This window comes from Coturnix japonica, chromosome Z, assembly GCF_054131305.1.
Source record: "Coturnix japonica strain WE chromosome Z, WE-NBRP24, whole genome shotgun sequence".
Taxonomy (NCBI): Eukaryota; Metazoa; Chordata; class Aves; order Galliformes; family Phasianidae; genus Coturnix; species Coturnix japonica.
Window position 1 is genome coordinate 74540775 of NC_140702.1, and position 20574 is coordinate 74561348.

The 20574-nt window shown below is 46.2% G+C and overlaps 1 protein-coding gene across 7 annotated transcripts in view; it reads left to right on the forward strand.

The window, feature by feature from the left end:
* Positions 1-20574, forward strand: part of TCF4 (transcription factor 4) — a 98507-nt gene that overhangs the window by 62086 nt on the left and 15847 nt on the right. For 6 of the 7 annotated variants that reach the window (XM_085529158.1, XM_085529159.1, XM_085529164.1 and 3 more), the window contains 4 exons: positions 1653-1714; positions 1909-1987; positions 15591-15667; positions 17375-17542. In XM_085529158.1, coding sequence (XP_085385284.1) covers positions 1653-1714; positions 1909-1987; positions 15591-15667; positions 17375-17542 — 386 coding nt within the window. The remainder of the gene's footprint in view (positions 1-1652; positions 1715-1908; positions 1988-15590; positions 15668-17374; positions 17543-20574) is intronic. The other variant, XM_085529161.1, reaches the window with a different exon arrangement.

Consider the following 20574-nt stretch of genomic DNA (forward strand, 5'->3'; position numbering starts at 1 on the left):
TATGGGGTTCTATGGGATTAATAGGGTTTTAATGGGGTTCTATGTGGTTCTATGGGGTCCTATGGGGTCCCTATAGGGTCTATGGGGTCTCTATGGGGTCTCTATGGGGTTCTATGGGGTCTATAGGGTCCTATGGGGTCCTATGGGGTCTCTATGGGGTTCTATGGGGTCTATAGGGTTCTATAGGGTCCTATGGGGTCCTATGGGGTCTCTATGGGGTTCTATGGGGTCTATAGGGTCTCTATGGGGTCCTATGGGGTCTCTATGGGGTTCTATGGGGTTCTATGGGGTCCCTATAGGGTCTATGGGGTCCTATGGGTTCTCTATGGGGTCTCTATGGGGTCTATGGGGTCCCTATAGGGTCTATGGGGTCCTATGGGGTCCCTATAGGGTCTATGGGGTCCTATGGGGTCTCTATGGGGTTCTATGGGATTAATAGGGTTTTAATGGGGTTCTATGGGGTTCTATGGGGTTATATGGGATTAATAGGGTTTTAATGGGGTTCTATGGGGCTCTATGGGGTTCTATGGGGTCCCTATAGGGTCCTATGGGGTCTCTATGGGGTCCCTATAGGGTCTATGGGGTCTCTTTGGGGTTCTATGGGGTCCTATGGGGTTCTATGGGGCTCTATGGGGTCTATGGGGTCCCTATAGGGTCTATGGGGTCCTATGGGGTCCCTATAGGGTCTATGGGGTCCCTATAGGGTCTATGGGGTCCTATGGGGTCTCTATGGGGTCCTATGGGGTTCTATGGGGTTATATGGGATTAATAGGGTTTTAATGGGGTTCTATGGGGTTCTATGGGATTAATAGGGTTTTAATGGGGTTCTATGGGGTTCTATGGGGTTCTATGGGATTAATAGGGTTTTAATGGGGTTCTATGGGGTTCTATGGGGTTCTATGGGATTAATAGGGTTTTAATGGGGTTCTATGGGGTCTCTATGGGGTCTATGGGGTCTATAGGGTCCTATAGGGTCCTATGGGGTCTCTATGGGGTTCTATGGGGTCCTATGGGGTCCCTATAGGGTCTATGGGGTCCTATGGGGTCTCTATGGGGTCCTATGGGGTCTATAGGGTCCTATAGGGTCCTATAGGGTCCTATGGGGTTCTATGGGGTCTATAGGGTCCTATAGGGTCCTATGGGGTCCCTATAGGGTCTATGGGGTCCTATGGGGTCCCTATAGGGTCTATGGGGTCCCTATAGGGTCTATGGGGTCCTATGGGGTCTCTATGGGGTTCTATGGGGTCTATAGGGTCCTATAGGGTCCTATGGGGTCTCTATGGGGTTCTATGGGGTCTATAGGGTCCTATAGGGTCCTATGGGGTCTCTATGGGGTTCTATGGGGTCCTATGGGGTCCCTATAGGGTCTATGGGGTCTATAGGGTCCTATAGGGTCCTATGGGGTCTCTATGGGGTTCTATGGGGTTCTATGGGGTCCCTATAGGGTCTATGGGGTCCCTATAGGGTCTATGGGGTCCTATGGGGTTCTATGGGGTCTATAGGGTCCTATAGGGTCCTATGGGGTCTCTATGGGGCCCTATGGGGTCTATAGGGTCCTATGGGGTCCTATAGGGTCCTATGGGGTCCTATGGGGTCCTATGGGGTTATATGGGATTTAATAGGGTTTTAATGGGGTTTTTTTTCCCCTATAGGAAATAGGGGAGGAGCCGGAAGTTCCCAGACAGGCGACGCATTGGGCAAAGCACTCGCATCCGTAATGAGCCTTAATTAATTCATTAATTAACCCTAATTAATATTCATGAATTAACGAGGCCATAGAAGTCAATGGCGACCCCATACCCTATATATCAACCCCCCCCTATTGATTCTAATAGGGGTCTTATAGGGGATATAGGGTCTATGGGGTCTCGTATTAATGATATGCTAATGAGATGGTAATTTATGCAGATTTATTCGCCGGATCACACCAATGCCAGCTTCCCATCCAACCCTTCGACCCCGGTGGCTTCGCCCCCTTCGTTAACAGGTGGGTCCCATAGATCCCATATAAACCCCATAGATCCCATATAGACCCCATAGATCCCATATATACCCCATAGATCCCATATAGACCCCATAGATCCCATATAGACCCCATAGATCCCATATAGACCCCATAGATCCCATATAGACCCCATAGATCCCATATAAACCCCATAGATCCCATATAAACCCCATAGATCCCATATAAACCCCATAGATCCCATATATACCCCATAGATCCCATATAGATCCCATATAGACCCCATAGATCCCATATAAACCCCATAGATCCCATATAAACCCCATAGATCCCATATATACCCCATAGATCCCATATAAACCCCATAGATCCCATATAAACCCCATAGATCCCATATAAACCCCATAGATCCCATATAAACCCCATAGATCCCATATATACCCCATAGATCCCATATAAACCCCATAGATCCCATATAGACCCCATAGATCCCATATAAACCCCATAGATCCCATATAAACCCCATAGATCCCATATATACCCCATAGATCCCATATAAACCCCATAGATCCCATATAGACCCCATAGATCCCATATAAACCCCATAGATCCCATATAGACCCCATAGATCCCATATAGACCCCATAGATCCCATATAAACCCCATAGATCCCATATATACCCCATAGATCCCATATAAACCCCATAGATCCCATATATACCCCATAGATCCCATATAAACCCCATAGATCCCATATATACCCCATAGATCCCATATATACCCCATAGATCCCATATAAACCCCATAGATCCCATATAAACCCCATAGATCCCATATAGATCCCATATATACCCCATAGATCCCATATAAACTCCATAGATCCCATATAAACCCCATAGATCCCATATATACCCCATAGATCCCATATATACCCCATAGATCCCATATAGATCCCATATATACCCCATAGATCCCTTATAAACCCCATAGATCCCATATAGACCCCATAGACCCCATATATACCCCATAGATCCCATATAGACCCCATAGATCCCATATAGACCCAATAGATCCCATATAGACCCCATAGATCCCATATAAACCCCATAGATCCCATATAAACCCCATAGATCCCATATATACCCCATAGATCCCATATAAACCCCATAGATCCCATATAGACCCCATAGATCCCATATGAACCCCATAGATCCCATATAAACCCCATAGATCCCATATAGATCCCATATAAGCCCCATAGATCCCATATAAACCCCATAGATCCCATATAAACCCCATAGATCCCATATAGATCCCATATATACCCCATAGATCCCATATAAACCCCATAGATCCCATATATACCCCATAGATCCCATATAGACCCCATAGATCCCATATATACCCCATAGGTCCCATATAGACCCCATAGATCCCATATAAACCCCATAGATCCCATATAGACCCCATAGATCCCATATAAACCCCATAGATCCCATATATACCCCATAGATCCCATATAAACCCCATAGATCCCATATAGATCCCATATAAACCCCATAGATCCCATATAGACCCCATAGATCCCATATTCACCCCATAGATCCCATATAAACCCCATAGATCCCATATAAACCCCATAGATCCCATATAAACCTGGTCTGGGCCTACTAGGCCCGACTAGGCCCGACTAGGCCGCAGTCTTGGGCCTACCTCAAATTTAACCCTAAATCCCCCATTTTAACCCCAAAATCACCCCATAAAACCCCAAAATCTCCCTATTTAACCCCAAAACTACCCATTAAAACCCTAAAATCACCCCATAAAACCCTAAAATCCCCCTTTTTAACCCCAAAATCCCCTTTATTAACCCCCATTTATATGGCTGGGCCTACTAGGCCTGACTAGGCCCGACTAGGCCGCAGTCTTGGGCCTACCTCAAATTTAACCCTAAATCCCCTGTTTTAACCCCAAAATCACCCCATAAAACCCCAAATTCCCCCCTTAAAACCCTAAAATGACCCCAAAAAACCCTAAAATCACCCCTAAAAACCCTAAAATCCCCCTTTTTTACCCCAAAATCCCCTTTATTAACCCCCCTTTATATGGCTGGGCCTACTAGGCCCGACTAGGCCCGACTAGGCCGCAGTCTTGGGCCTACCTCAAATCCAACCCTAAATCCCCCATTTTAACCCCAAAATCCCCCCTTAAAACCCCAAAATCTCCCTATTTAACCCCAAAATTACCCCTAAAAACCCTAAAATCACCCCTAAAAACCCTAAAATCACCCCATAAAACCCTAAAATCCCCCTTTTTAACCCCAAAATCCCTTTTATTAACACCCTTCTATACTGCTGGGCCTACTAGGCCCGACTAGGCCGCAGTCTTGGGCCTACCTCAAATCGAACCCTAAATCCCCCCTTTTAACCCCAAAATGCCCCCATAAAACCCCAAAATCACCCAATTTAACCCCAAAATCACCCCATAAAACCCTAAAATTACCCCATAAAACCCTAAAATCCCCGTTTTTAACCCCAAAATCCCCTTTATTAACACCCCATTATATGGCTGGGCCTACTAGGCCCGACTAGGCCCAACTAGGCCTCAGTCTTGGGCCTACCTCAAATTTAACCCTAAATCCCCCATTTTAACCCCAAAATCACCCCATAAAACCCCAAAATCTCCCTATTTAACCCCAAAATCACCCCATAAAACCCTAAAATGACCCTATAAAACCCTAAAATCCCCCTTTTTAACCCCAAAATCCCTTTTAATAACACCCCTCTATAGGGCTGGGCCTACTAGGCCCGACTAGGCCCGACTAGGCCGCAATCTTGGGCCTACCTCAAATTTAACCCTAAATCCCCCATTTTAACCCCAAAATTCCCCCATAAAACCCCAAAATCTCCCTATTTAACCCCAAAATCACCCCTAAAAACCCTAAAATGACCCCAAATAACCCTAAAATCCCTGTTTTTTACCCCAAAATCCCCTTTATTAATCAAGCTTTATATGGTTGGGCCTACTAGGCCCGACTAGGCCGCAACTAGGCCGCAGTCTTGGGCCTACCTCAAATTTAACCCTAAATCCCCCATTTTAACCCCAAAATCACCCGTTAAAACCCCAAAATCTCCCTATTTAACCCCAAAATCACCCCATAAAACCCTAAAATCACCCCATAAAACCCCAAAATCCCACTTTTTAACCCCAAAATCCCCTTTATTAACCCCCCTTTATATGGCTGGGCCTACTAGGCCTGACTAGGCCGCAATCTTGGGCCTACCTCAAATCCAGCCCTAAATCCCCCATTTTAACCCCAAAATAACCCCATAAAACCCCAAAATCTCCCTATTTAACCCCAAAATCACCCCATAAAACCCTAAAATCACCCCATAAAACCCTAAAATCCCCCTTTTTAACCCCAAAATCCCCTTTATTAACACCCCTTTATATGGCTGGGCCTACTAGGCCCGACTAGGCCCGACTAGGCCGCAGTCTTGGGCCTACCTCAAATTTAACCCTAAATCCCCCATTTTAACCCCAAAATCACCCCATAAAACCCCAAAATCTCCCTATTTAACCCCAAAATCACCCCATAAAACCCTAAAATGACCCCATAAAACCCTAAAATCCCCATTTTTTACCCCAAAATCCCCTTTATTTAACTCCATTTATATGGCTGGGCCTACTAGGCCCAACTAGGCCCGACTAGGCCGCAATCTTGGGCCTACCTCAAATCCAACCCTAAATCCCCCATTTTAACCCCAAAATCACCCCATAAAACCCCAAAATCTCCCTATTTAACCCTAAAATCACCCCATAAAACCCTAAAATGACCCCAAAAAACCCTAAAATCCCCCTTTTTCACCCCAAAATCCCTTTATTTACCCCCCTTTATATGGCTGGGCCTACTAGGCCCAACTAGGCCCGACTAGGCCGCAACCTTGGGCCTACCTCAAATCCAACCCTAAATCCCCCATTTTAACCCCAAAATCACCCCATAAAGCCCCAAAATCTCCCTATTTAACCCCAAAATTACCCCTAAAAACCCTAAAATCACCCCAAAAAACCCCAAAATCCCCCTTTTTAACCCCAAAATCCCCTTTATTAACCCCCCTTTATAGGGCTGGGCCTACTAGGCCCGACTAGGCCCGACTAGGCCGCAATCTTGGGCCTACCTCAAATTTAACCCTAAATCCCCCATTTTAACCCCAAAATTCCCCCATAAAACCCCAAAATCTCCCTATTTAACCCCAAAATCACTCCTAAAAACCCTAAAATCACCCCATAAAACCCTAAAATCCCCCTTTTTAACCCCAAAATCCCCTTTATTAACACCCTTCTATATGGCTGGGCCTACTAGGCCCAACTAGGCCCGACTAGGCCGCAATCTTGGGCCTACCTCAAATTCGACCCTAAATCCCCCATTTTAACCCCAAAATAACCCCATAAAACCCCAAAATCTCCCTATTTAACCCCAAATTCCCCCCTTAAAACCCTAAAATCACCCCATAAAACCCCAAAATCCACCTTTTTCACCTCAAAATCCCCTTTATTAATCCCCCTTTATATGGCTGGGCCTACTAGGCCCGACTAGGCCGCAGTCTTGGGCCTACCTCAAATCCAGCCCTAAATCCCCCATTTTAACCCCAAAATCTCCCCTTAAAACCCCAAAATCTCCCTATTTAACCCCAAAATCACCCCTAAAAACCCTAAAATCACCCCATAAAACCATAAAATCCCCCTTTTTAACCCCAAAATCCCCTTTATTAATCCCCCTTTATATGGCTGGGCCTACTAGGCCCGACTAGGCCCAACTAGGCCGCAATCTTGGGCCTACCTCAAATCCGGCCCTAAATCTCCCCTTTTAACCCCAAAATCACCCCATAAAACCCCAAAATCTCCCTATTTAACCCCAAAATTACCCCTAAAAACCCTAAAATCACCCCATAAAACCCTAAAATCCCCCTTTTTAACCCCAAAATCCCCTTTATTAACCCCCCTTCTATATGGCTGGGCCTACTAGGCCCGACTAGGCCCGACTAGGCCGCCATCTTGGGCCTACTTCAAATCCAACCCTAAATCCCCCATTTTAACCCCAAAATCACCCAATAAAACCCCAAAATCTCCCTATTTAACCCCAAAATGACCCCATAAAACCCTAAAATCACCCCAAAAAACCCTAAAATCCCTGTTTTTAACCCCAAAATCCCCCTTATTAACACCCCATTATATGGCTGGGCCTACTAGGCCCGACTAGGCCCGACTAGGCCTCAGACTTGGGCCTACTTCAAATTTAACCCTAAATCCCCCGTTTTAACCCCAAAATTCCCCCATAAAACCCTATTATCACCCCATAAAACCCTAAAATGACCCCAAAAAACCCTAAAATCACCCCAAAAAACCCTAAAATCCCCCTTTTTAACCCCAAAATCCCCTTTATTAACCCCCTATATATATAGGTAGGCCTACTAGGCCTGACTAGGCCCGACTAGGCCGCAGTCTTGGGCCTACCTCAAATCCAACCCTAAATCCCCCATTTTAACCCCAAAATCACCCCTTAAAACCCCAAAATCTCCCTATTTAACCCCAAAATCACCCCATAAAACCCTAAAATCCCCATTTTTTCCCCAAAATCCCCTTTATTAACACCCTTCTATATGGCTGGGCCTACTAGGCCCGACTAGGCCCGACTAGGCCGCAGTCTTGGGCCTACCTCAAATTTAACCCTAAATCCCCCGTTTTAACCCCAAAATTCCCCCATAAAACCCTATTATCACCCCATAAAACCCCAAAATGACCCTATAAAACCCTAAAATGACCCCAAAAAACCCTAAAATCCCCCATTTTAACCCCAAAATCCCCTTTATTAACCCCCCTTTATATGGCTGGGCCTACTAGGCCCAACTAGGCCCGACTAGGCCGCAATCTTGGGCCTACTTCAAATTTAACCCTAAATCCCCCATTTTAACCCCAAAATCACCCCATAAAACCCCAAAATCTCCCTATTTAACCCCAAAATCACCCCATAAAACCCTAAAATGACCCCAAAAAACCCTAAAATCCCCATTTTTTACCCCAAAATCCCCTTTATTAACCCCCTATATATATAGGTAGGCCTACTAGGCCTGACTAGGCCCGACTAGGCCGCAGTCTTGGGCCTACCTCAAATCCAACCCTAAATCCCCCATTTTAACCCCAAAATCACCCCTTAAAACCCCAAAATCTCCCTATTTAACCCCAAAATCACCCCATAAAACCCTAAAATCCCCATTTTTTACCCCAAAATCCCCTTTATTAACCCCCTATATATATAGGTAGGCCTACTAGGCCTGACTAGGCCCGACTAGGCCGCCATCTTGGGCCTACCTCAAATCCAACCCTAAATCCCCACTTTTAACCCCCAAATCACCCCTTAAAACCCCAAAATCTCCCTATTTAACCCCAAATTCCCCCCTTAAAACCCTAAAATCACCCCATAAAACCCTAAAATCACCTCATAAAACCCTAAAATCCCCCTTTTTAACCCCAAAATCCCCTTTATTAACACCCTTCTATATGGCTGGGCCTACTAGGCCCAACTAGGCCCGACTAGGCCGCAATCTTGGGCCTACCTCAAATTCGACCCTAAATCCCCCATTTTAACCCCAAAATAACCCCATAAAACCCCAAAATCTCCCTATTTAACCCCAAATTCCCCCCTTAAAACCCTAAAATCACCCCATAAAACCCCAAAATCCACCTTTTTCACCTCAAAATCCCCTTTATTAATCCCCCTTTATATGGCTGGGCCTACTAGGCCCGACTAGGCCGCAGTCTTGGGCCTACCTCAAATCCAGCCCTAAATCCCCCATTTTAACCCCAAAATCTCCCCTTAAAACCCCAAAATCTCCCTATTTAACCCCAAAATCACCCCTAAAAACCCTAAAATCACCCCATAAAACCATAAAATCCCCCTTTTTAACCCCAAAATCCCCTTTATTAATCCCCCTTTATATGGCTGGGCCTACTAGGCCCGACTAGGCCCAACTAGGCCGCAATCTTGGGCCTACCTCAAATCCGGCCCTAAATCTCCCCTTTTAACCCCAAAATCACCCCATAAAACCCCAAAATCTCCCTATTTAACCCCAAAATTACCCCTAAAAACCCTAAAATCACCCCATAAAACCCTAAAATCCCCCTTTTTAACCCCAAAATCCCCTTTATTAACCCCCCTTCTATATGGCTGGGCCTACTAGGCCCGACTAGGCCCGACTAGGCCGCAGTCTTGGGCCTACTTCAAATCCAACCCTAAATCCCCCATTTTAACCCCAAAATCACCCAATAAAACCCCAAAATCTCCCTATTTAACCCCAAAATGACCCCATAAAACCCTAAAATCACCCCAAAAAACCCTAAAATCCCTGTTTTTAACCCCAAAATCCCCCTTATTAACACCCCATTATATGGCTGGGCCTACTAGGCCCGACTAGGCCCGACTAGGCCTCAGACTTGGGCCTACTTCAAATTTAACCCTAAATCCCCCGTTTTAACCCCAAAATTCCCCCATAAAACCCTATTATCACCCCATAAAACCCTAAAATGACCCCAAAAAACCCTAAAATCACCCCAAAAAACCCTAAAATCCCCCTTTTTAACCCCAAAATCCCCTTTATTAACACCCCATTATATGGCTGGGCCTACTAGGCCCGACTAGGTCCGACTAGGCCTCAGTCTTGGGCCTACCTCAAATCCAACCCTAAATCCCCGCTTTTAACCCCAAAATCACCCCATAAAACCCCAAAATCACCCCATAAAACCCTAAAATCACCCCATAAAACCCTAAAATCCCCCTTTTTAACCCCAAAATCCCCTTTATTAATCCCCCTTTATATGGCTGGGCCTACTAGGCCCGACTAGGCCCGACTAGGCCGCAATCTTGGGCCTACCTCAAATCCAACCCTAAATCCCCCATTTTAACCCCAAAATCACCCCATAAAACCCCAAATTCCCCCATAAAACCCTAAAATCACCCCATAAAACCCTAAAATCACCCCATAAAACCCTAAAATCCCTGTTTTTAACCCCAAAATCCCCTTTATTAACCCCCCTTTATATGGCTGGGCCTACTAGGCCCGACTAGGCCCGACTAGGCCGCAATCTTGGGCCTACCTCAAATTTAACCCTAAATCCCCGCTTTTAACCCCAAAATCACCCCATAAAACCCCAAAATCTCCCTATTTAACCCCAAAACGACCCCATAAAACCCTAAAATCACCCCAAAAAACCCTAAAATCCCCCTTTTTAACCCCAAAATCCCTTTCATTAACACCCTTCTATAAGGCTGGGCCTACTAGGCCCGACTAGGCCCGACTAGGCCGCAATCTTGGGCCTACCTCAAATTTAACCCTAAATCCCCCATTTTAACCCCAAAATTCCCCCATAAAACCCTATTATCACCCCATAAAACCCTAAAATGACCCTATAAAACCCTAAAATGACCCCTAAAAACCCTAAAATCCCCATTTTTTACCCCAAAATCCCCTTTATTAACCCCCTATATATATAGGTAGGCCTACTAGGCCCGACTAGGCCCGACTAGGCCGCAATCTTGGGCCTACCTCAAATCCAACCCTAAATCTCCCCTTTTAACCCCAAAATCACCCCTTAAAACCCCAAAATCTCCCTATTTAACCCTAAAATCTCCCCAAAAAACCCTAAAATCACCCCAAAAAACCCTAAAATCCCTGTTTTTTACCCCAAAATCCCCTTTATTAATCAACCTTTATATGGTTGGGCCTACTAGGCCCGACTAGGCCCGACTAGGCCGCAATCTTGGGCCTACCTCAAATCCAACCCTAAATCCCCCATTTTAACCCCAAAATCACCCCATAAAACCCCTAAATCTCCCTATTTAACCCCAAAATTACCCCATAAAACCCCAAAATCACCCCATAAAACCCTAAAATCCACCTTTTTCACCCCAAAATCCCCTTTATTAACCCCCCTTTATATGGCTGGGCCTACTAGGCCCGACTAGGCCGCAATCTTGGGCCTACCTCAAATCCAACCCTAAATCCCCCATTTTAACCCCAAAATCACCCCATAAAACCCCAAAATCTCCCTATTTAACCCCAAAATCACCCCAAAAAACCCTAAAATCACCCCATAAAACCCTAAAATCCCCCTTTTTAACCCCAAAATCCCCTTTATTAACACCCTTCTATATGGCTGGCCCTACTAGGCCCGACTAGGCCCGACTAGGCCGCAATCTTGGGCCTACCTCAAATCCAACCCTAAATCCCCCGTTTTAACCCCAAAATCACCCCATAAAACCCCAAAATCTTCCTATTTAACCCCAAAATCACCCCATAAAACCCCAAAATCACCCTATAAAACCCTAAAATCCCCCATTTTAACCCCAAAATCCCCTTTATTAATCCCCCTTTATATGGCTGGGCCTACTAGGCCCGACTAGGCCCGACTAGGCCGCAACCTTGGGCCTACCTCAAATTTAACCCTAAATCCCCCGTTTTAACCCCAAAATTCCCCCATAAAACCCCAAATTACCCCCTTAAAACCCTAAAACCACCCCATAAAACCCTAAAATGACCCCATAAAACCCTAAAATCCCCCTTTTAAACCCCAAAATCCCCTTTATTAACACCCCATTATATGGCTGGGCCTACTAGGCTCGACTAGGCCGCAACTAGGCCGCAATCTTGGGCCTACCTCAAATTTAACCCTAAATCTCCCCTTTTAACCCCAAAATCACCCCATAAAACCCCAAATTCCCCCATAAAACCCCAAAATGACCCTATAAAACCCTAAAATGACCCCAAAAAACCCTAAAATCCCCCTTTTTTACCCCAAAATCCCCTTTATTTAACTCCATTTATATGGCTGGGCCTACTAGGCCCGACTAGGCCCGACTAGGCCTCAGTCTTGGGCCTACCTCAAATCCAACCCTAAATCCCCCATTTTAACCCCAAAATCACCCCTTAAAACCCCAAAATCTCCCTATTTAACCCCAAAACTACCCCTAAAAAGCCTAAAATGACCCCCAAAAACCCTAAAATCCCCATTTTTTACCCCAAAATCCCCTTTATTAACCCCCCTTTATATGGCTAGGCCTACTAGGCCCGACTAGGCCCGACTAGGCCGCAATCTTGGGCCTACCTCAAATTTAACCCTAAATCCCCCATTTTAACCCCAAAATTCCCCCATAAAACCCTATTATCACCCCATAAAACCCCAAAATGACCCTATAAAACCCCAAAATGACCCCATAAAACCCTAAAATCCCCATTTTTTACCCCAAAATCCCCTTTATTAACCCCCTATATATATAGGTAGGCCTACTAGGCCCGACTAGGCCCGACTAGGCCGCAATCTTGGGCCTACCTCAAATCCAACCCTAAATCCCCCGTTTTAACCCCAAAATCACCCCATAAAACCCCAAAATCTCCCTATCTAACCCCAAAACTACCCCTAAAAACCCTAAAATGACCCCAAAAAACCCTAAAATCCCCATTTTTTACCCCAAAATCCCCTTTATTAACCCCCTATATATATAGGTAGGCCTACTAGGCCCGACTAGGCCCGACTAGGCCGCAGTCTTGGGCCTACCTCAAATTTAACCCTAAATCCCCCATTTTAACCCCAAAATCACCCCATAAAACCCCAAAATCTCCCTATTTAACCCCAAAACGACCCCATAAAACCCTAAAATCACCCCATAAAACCCTAAAATCCCCCTTTTTAACCCCAAAATCCCCTTTATTTACCCCCATTATATGACTGGGCCTACTAGGCCCGAGTAGGCCGCAATCTTGGGCCTACCTCAAATCCAACCCTAAATCCCCCATTTTAACCCCAAAATAACCCCATAAAACCCTATTATCACCCCATAAAACCCCAAAATGACCCCAAAAAACCCTAAAATGACCCCATAAAACCCTAAATCCCCCTTTTTAACCCCAAAATCCCTTTTAATAACACCCCTCTATAGGGCTGGGCCTACTAGGCCCGACTAGGCCCGACTAGGCCGCAATCTTGGGCCTACCTCAAATCCAACCCTAAATCCCCCCTTTTAACCCCAAAATCACCCCATAAAACCCCAAAATCTCCCTATTTAACCCCAAAATCACCCCATAAAACCCTAAAATCACCCCATAAAACCCTAAAATCCCCATTTTTTACCCCAAAATCCCCTTTATTTAACTCCATTTATATGGCTGGGCCTACTAGGCCCGACTAGGCCGCAACTAGGCCGCAGTCTTGGGCCTACCTCAAATCCAACCCTAAATCCCCCATTTTAACCCCAAAATCCCCCCTTTTAACCCCATAATCCCCCCTTAAAACCCTAAAATCAGCCCATAAAACCCTAAAATCACCCCATAAAACCCTAAAATCCCCGTTTTTTACCCTAAAATCCCCTTTATTAACCCCCCTTTATATGGCTGGGCCTACTAGGCCCGACTAGGCCCGACTAGGCCGCAGTCTTGGGCCTACCTCAAATTTAACCCTAAATCCCCCGTTTTAACCCCAAAATAACCCCATAAAACCCTATTATCACCCCATAAAACCCCAAAATGACCCCAAAAAACCCTAAAATGACCCCTAAAAACCCTAAAATCCCCGTTTTTAACCCCAAAATCCCTTTTAATAACACCCCTCTTTAGGGCTGGGCCTACTAGGCCCGACTAGGCCCGACTAGGCCGCAATCTTGGGCCTACCTCAAATCCAACCCTAAATCCCCCGTTTTAACCCCAAAATAACCCCATAAAACCCCAAATCACCCCATAAAACCCTAAAATGACCCTATAAAACCCTAAAATGACCCCAAAAAACCCTAAAATCCCCCTTTTTAACCCCAAAATCCCCTTTATTAAACCCCCTTTATATGGCTGGGCCTACTAGGCCCGACTAGGCCCGACTAGGCCGCAGTCTTGGGCCTACCTCAAATTTAACCCTAAATCCCCCATTTTAACCCCAAAATTCCCCCATAAAACCCCAAATTACCCCATAAAAACCTAAAACGACCCCATAAAACCCTAAAATCACCCCTAAAAACCCTAAAATCCCCCTTTTTAACCCCAAAATCCCTTTTAATAACACCCCTCTATAGGGCTGGGCCTACTAGGCCTGACTAGGCCCGACTAGGCCGCAATCTTGGGCCTACCTCAAATCCAGCCCTAAATCCCCCCTTTTAACCCCAAAATCACCCCATAAAACCCCAAATTCCCCCTTAAAACCCCAAAATCACCCCATAAAACCCTAAAATCACCCCAAAAAACCCCAAAATCCCCCTTTTTAACCCCAAAATCCCCTTTATTAACCCCCCTTTATATGGCTGGGCCTACTAGGCCCAACTAGGCCGCAATCTTGGGCCTACCTCAAATTTAACCCTAAATCCCCCCTTTTAACCCCAAAATCCCCCCATAAAACCCCAAAATCACCCAATTTAAGCCCAAAATTACCCCTTAAAACCCCAAAATCACCCCATAAAACCCTAAAGTCCCCCTTTTTAACCCCAAAATCCCCTTTATTAACCGCTGTTTATATGGCTGGGCCTACTAGGCCCGACTAGGCCCGACTAGGCCGCAATCTTGGGCCTACCTCAAATCCAACCCTAAATCGCCCCTTTTAACCCCAAAATCACCCCATAAAACCCCAAAATCTCCCTATTTAACCCCAAAATTACCCCTAAAAACCCTAAAATCACCCCATAAAACCCTAAAATCCCCCTTTTTAACCCCAAAACTCCCATTATTAACCCCCGTTTATATGGCTGGGCCTACTAGGCCCGACTAGGCCGCAATCTTGGGCCTACCTCAAATCCAACCCTAAGTCCCCCATTTTAACCCCAAATTCCCCCCTTAAAACCCTATAATCCCCCTTAAAACCCTAAAATCACCCCATAAAACCCTAAAATCACCCCTAAAAACCCTAAAATCCCCCTTTTTAACCCCAAAATCCCCTTTATTAACACCCCATTATATGGCTGGGCCTACTAGGCCCGACTAGGCCCGACTAGGCCGCAATCTTGGGCCTACCTCAAATCCAACCCTAAATCCCCCCTTTTAACCCCAAAATCACCCCATAAAACCCCAAATTCCCCCCTTAAAACCCCAAAATCACCCCATAAAACCCCAAAATCACACCATAAAACCCCAAAATCCCCATTTTTTACCCCAAAATCCCCTTTATTAATCCCCCTTTATATGGCTGGGCCTACTAGGCCCGACTAGGCCGCAGTCTTGGGCCTACCTCAAATTTAACCCTAAATCCCCCGTTTTAACCCCAAAATAACCCCATAAAACCCCAAATTCCCCCCTTAAAACCCTAAAATGACCCCAAAAAACCCTAAAATCACCCCATAAAACCCTAAAATCTCCCTTTTTAACCCCAAAATTCCCATTATTAACACCCTTCTATATGGCTGGGCCTACTAGGCCTAACTAGGCCCGACTAGGCCCGACTAGGCCGCAGTCTTGGGCCTACCTCAAATTTAACCCTAAATCCCCCATTTTAACCCCAAAATTCCCCCATAAAACCCTATTATCACCCCATAAAACCCCAAAATGACCCCAAAAAACCCTAAAATGACCCCAAAAAACCCTAAAATCCCCCTTTTTTCCTATAGGAGGCCCGGCTGTATGGTCTAGAAATGGCGGCCAAGCGGCGACGTCCCCCCATTACGATGGGCCCCTCCATTCGTTGGTAGGTTCCTATATAGGGTGGGGGATATAGGGGATTTAATAGGATTTAGGGGATATATAGGGGATTTAATAGGGTATATGGGGATATATGGGGATATATAGGGTATATAGGGGGTATAGAGGCCATATAGGGGGTTATAGGGTCCTATAGGTCGCCTATATGGGATTTACGGCCCCGACCCTATAACCGACCCTATAACCGACCCTATAGGGGATATAGGGGGATATAGGGTGGATATAGGGGATATAGGGGGATATAGGGGGCATATAGGGGGATATATGGGATATAGGGGGGATATAGGGTCGTTATAGGGTCCTATAGGCCTCTTATATGGGATTTCTGGCCCCGACCCTATAACCGACCCTATAACCAACCCTATAACCGACCCTATAGGGGATATAGGGGATATAGGGGGTATAGGGGGATATAGGGGGATATAGGGGGGGTATAGGGTAACATAAGGGGGTATAGGGGGATATAGGGTCGTTATAGGATCCTATAGACCTCTTATATGGGATTTACGGCCCCGACCCTATAACCGACCCTATAAGCGACCCTATAGGGGATATAGGGGGATATAGGGTGGATATAGGGGGGATATATGGGATATAGGGTGGATATAGGGGGATATATGGGGTTATAGGGTCGATATAGGGTATATAGGGGGATATAGGGTCGTTATAGGGGGATATAGGGTGGATATATGGGATTTCTGGCCCCGACCCTATAACCGACCCTATAAGCGACCCTATATCCGACCCTATAACCGACCCTATAGGGGATATAGGGGATATAGGGGGATATAGGGTAACGTAATGGGGTATAGGGGCCATATAGGGGGTTATAGGGTGGATATAGGGTGGCTATATGGGATTTAGGACCCCGACCCTATAACCGACCCTATAAGCGACCCTATACCCGACCCTATAACCGACCCTATATCCGACCCTATATCTGACCCTATATCCGACCCTATAACCGACCCTATATCCAACCCTATATCCGACCCTATAACCGACCCTATAACCGACCCTATAGGGGATATAGGGCGATATAGGGGGATATAGGGGACGTAATAGGATATAGGGGGGATATAGGGTCGTTATAGGATCCTATAGGCCTCTTATATGGGATTTCTGGCCCCGACCCTATAACCGACCCTATAACCGACCCTATAGGGGATATAGGGGGATATAGGGGGATATAGGGGGATATAGGGGTATATAGGGGGATATAGGGTGGATATAGGGTATATAGGGGGGTATAGGGGATATAGGGTCGTTATAGGGTCCTATAGACCTCTTATATGGGATTTATGGCCCCGACCCTATAACCGACCCTATAAGCGACCCTATAGGGGATATAGGGGGATATAGGGTGGATATAGGGGGATATAGGGGGATATAGGGGGATATAGGGTAACATAAGGGGGTATAGGGGATATAGGGTCGTTATAGGGTCCCATAGACCTCTTATATGGGATTTCTGGCCCCGACCCTATAACCGACCCTATAAGCGACCCTATATCCGACCCTATAGATCCCTCCTATGGGGAGATATGGGGGATATAGGGAGATATATGGGACGTAATAGGATATAGAGGCCATATATGGGGTTATAGGGTGGATATAGGGTGGCTATATGGGATTTAGGACCCCGACCCTATAACCGACCCTATAAGCGACCCTATAACCGACCCTATAACAGAGTCGCATCGAGGACAGGCTGGAACGACTGGACGACGCCATCCACGTATTGAGGAACCACGCGGTCGGGGTCGGCCCTAATACGGGGGAGACGTTTATAGGGTCGGCCGGTAACGGGGTCGCGGGGACGGCTTATGGGGTCGGCTTGATGGCAAGGCATACGGTCATGGTGAGTTCTATGGGGTTTTATAGGGTTTTATGGGGTTTTATGGGGTTTTATGGGGTTTTATGGGGTTATATGGGATTTGGGGTTTTATAGGGTCGCTATGGGGTCGATATGGGATTTGGGGTCGATATGGGGTTATAGGGTGGGGATATGGGGTCGATATGGGGTTATATGGGGTTGGGGCTCCAATAGGGGGATATAGGGTCGATATGGGGTCGATATGGGGTTATATGGGGTCGATATGGGGTCGATATAGGGTTGGGGTGGGATATGGGGTCGATATGGGGTTATATAGGGTCGATATGGGGTTATAGGGTGGGATATGGGGTTATATGGGGTCGATATGGGATATATAGGGTCTATATGGGATATAGGGTCGATATGGGGTTATATAGGGTGGGATATGGGGTATGGGGTCGATATGGGGTCGATATGGGGTTATATAGGGTCTATATGGGATTTGGGGTCGATATGGGGTTATATAGGGTCTATATGGGATGGATATAGGGCCAGGGGTCCAATAGGGGGATATGGGGTCGATATGGGGTTATATGGGGTCGATATGGGGTTATATGGGATATGGGGTTTTATAGGGTCGATATATAGGGTCTATATAGGATTTGGGGTCGATATGGGGTCGATATGGGGTTATATAGGGTCGATATGGGATCGATATGGGGTCGATATGGGGTTATAGGGTGGGATATGGGATATGGGGTCGATATGGGGTTATATGGGGTTATATGGGGTCGATATGGGATATGGGATCAATATGGGGTCGATATGGGGTTATATAGGGTCTATATGGGATATGGGGTCGAAATGGGGTCGATATGGGGTTATATAGGGTCTATATGGGATTTGGGGTCGATATGGGGTCGATATGGGGTCGATATGGGGTCGATATGGGGTCGATATGGGGTTATATAGGGTCGATATAGGGTCGATATGGGGTCGATATGGGGTTATAGGGTGGGGATATGGGGTTATATGGGATTTGGGGTCGATATGGGGTCGATATGGGGTTATATAGGGTCTATATGGGATTTGGGGTCGATATGGGGTCGATATGGGGTTCTATGGGGTTATATAGGGTCTATATGGGATATGGGGTCGATATGGGGTGGGTATGGGGTTATATAGGGTCGATATGGGGTTTTATAGGGTCTATATGGGGTTATATGGGATTTGGGGTTTTATAGGGTCGATATGGGGTTATAGGGGGGGGATATGGGGTTATATGGGGTTATATGGGATTTGGGGTCGATATAGGGTGGATATGGGGTCGATATGGGATATGGGGTCGATATGGGATATGGGGTCGCTATGGGGTTATATGGGGTCGATATGGGGTTATAGGGTGGGGATATGGGGTCGATATGGGATTATATGGGATTTGGGGTTTTATAGGGTCGATATGGGGTTATATAGGGTCTATATGGGATGGATATAGGGCCAGGGGTCTAATAGGGGGACATAGGGTGGGATATGGGGTTATATGGGGTCGATATAGGGTTGGGGTGGGATATGGGGTTATATAGGGTCGATATGGGGTTATATGGGGTCGATATGGGGTTATATAGGGTCTATATGGGGTTATATGGGATATGGGGTCGATATGGGGTTATATAGGGTCAATATGGGGTTATAGGGTGGGGATATGGGGTCTATATGGGATGTAGGGTCGATATGGGGTCGATATGGGGCTTTATGGGGTCTATATGGGATATATAGGGTCGATATGGGGTATAGGGTGGGGATATGGGGTCGATATGGGGTTATATGGGATTTGGGGTGGATATGGGGTCGATATGGGGTTATATGGGGTCTATATGGGATTTGGGGTCGATATAGGGTCGATATGGGTCCATATGGGGTCGATATGGGGTTTTATGGGGTCTATATGGGGTCGATATAGGGTCGATATGGGATATGGGGTCGATATGGGGTTATATAGGGTCGATATAGGGTCTATATGGGATATGGGGTCGATATGGGGTCGATATGGGGTCGATATGGGGTTATATGGGATTTGGGGTTTTATAGGGTCGATATGGGGTTATAGGGTGGGGATATGGGGTCTATATGGGGTCGATATGGGGTTATATGGGGTTATATGGGATTTGGGGTCTATATAGGGTCGATATGGGGTTATATGGGGTCGATAGGGGTGGGTATGGGGTTATATAGGGTCGATATGGGATATGGGGTCGATATGGGGTCGATATGGGGTTTTATAGGGTCAATATGGGATATGGGGTGGATATGGGGTCGATATGGGGTTATATGGGGTTATATGGGGTTATATGGGGTTATAGGGTGGGATATGGGGTCGATATGGGGTTATATAGGGTCGATATGGGATATATAGGGTCTATATGGGATATGGGGTCGATATGGGGTCGATATGGGGTTATATGGGGTTATATGGGATATGGGGTTGATATGGGGTCAATATGGGGTTATATGGGGTCGATATGGGGTTATATAGGGTCTATATGGTATATGGGGTCGATATGGGGTTATATGGGGTCTATATGGGGTCAATATGGGGTATGGGGTCGATATAGGGTCGATATGGGGTTATATAGGGCCTATATGGGATTATATAGGGTCAATATGGGGTTATATGGGATTTGGGGTCGATATAGGGTGGGTATGGGGTTATATGGGGTCTATATGGGATATGGGGTCGATATGGGGTTATATAGGGTCGATATGGGAGGATATAGGGGATATGGGGTCGATATGGGGTTATATGGGGTCGATATGGGATATGGGATTGATATGGGGTCGATATGGGGTTATATAGGGTCTATATGGGATATAGGGTCGATATGGGGTTATATAGGGTCTATATGGGATTTGGGGTCGATATGGGGTTATATAGGGTCGATATGGGATATGGGGTCGATATGGGGTTATAGGGTGGGGATATGGGGTCGATATGGGATATGGGGTCGATATGGGGTCGATATGGGGTTATATGGTGGGGATATGGGATCGATATGGGGTCGATATGGGGTTATATAGGG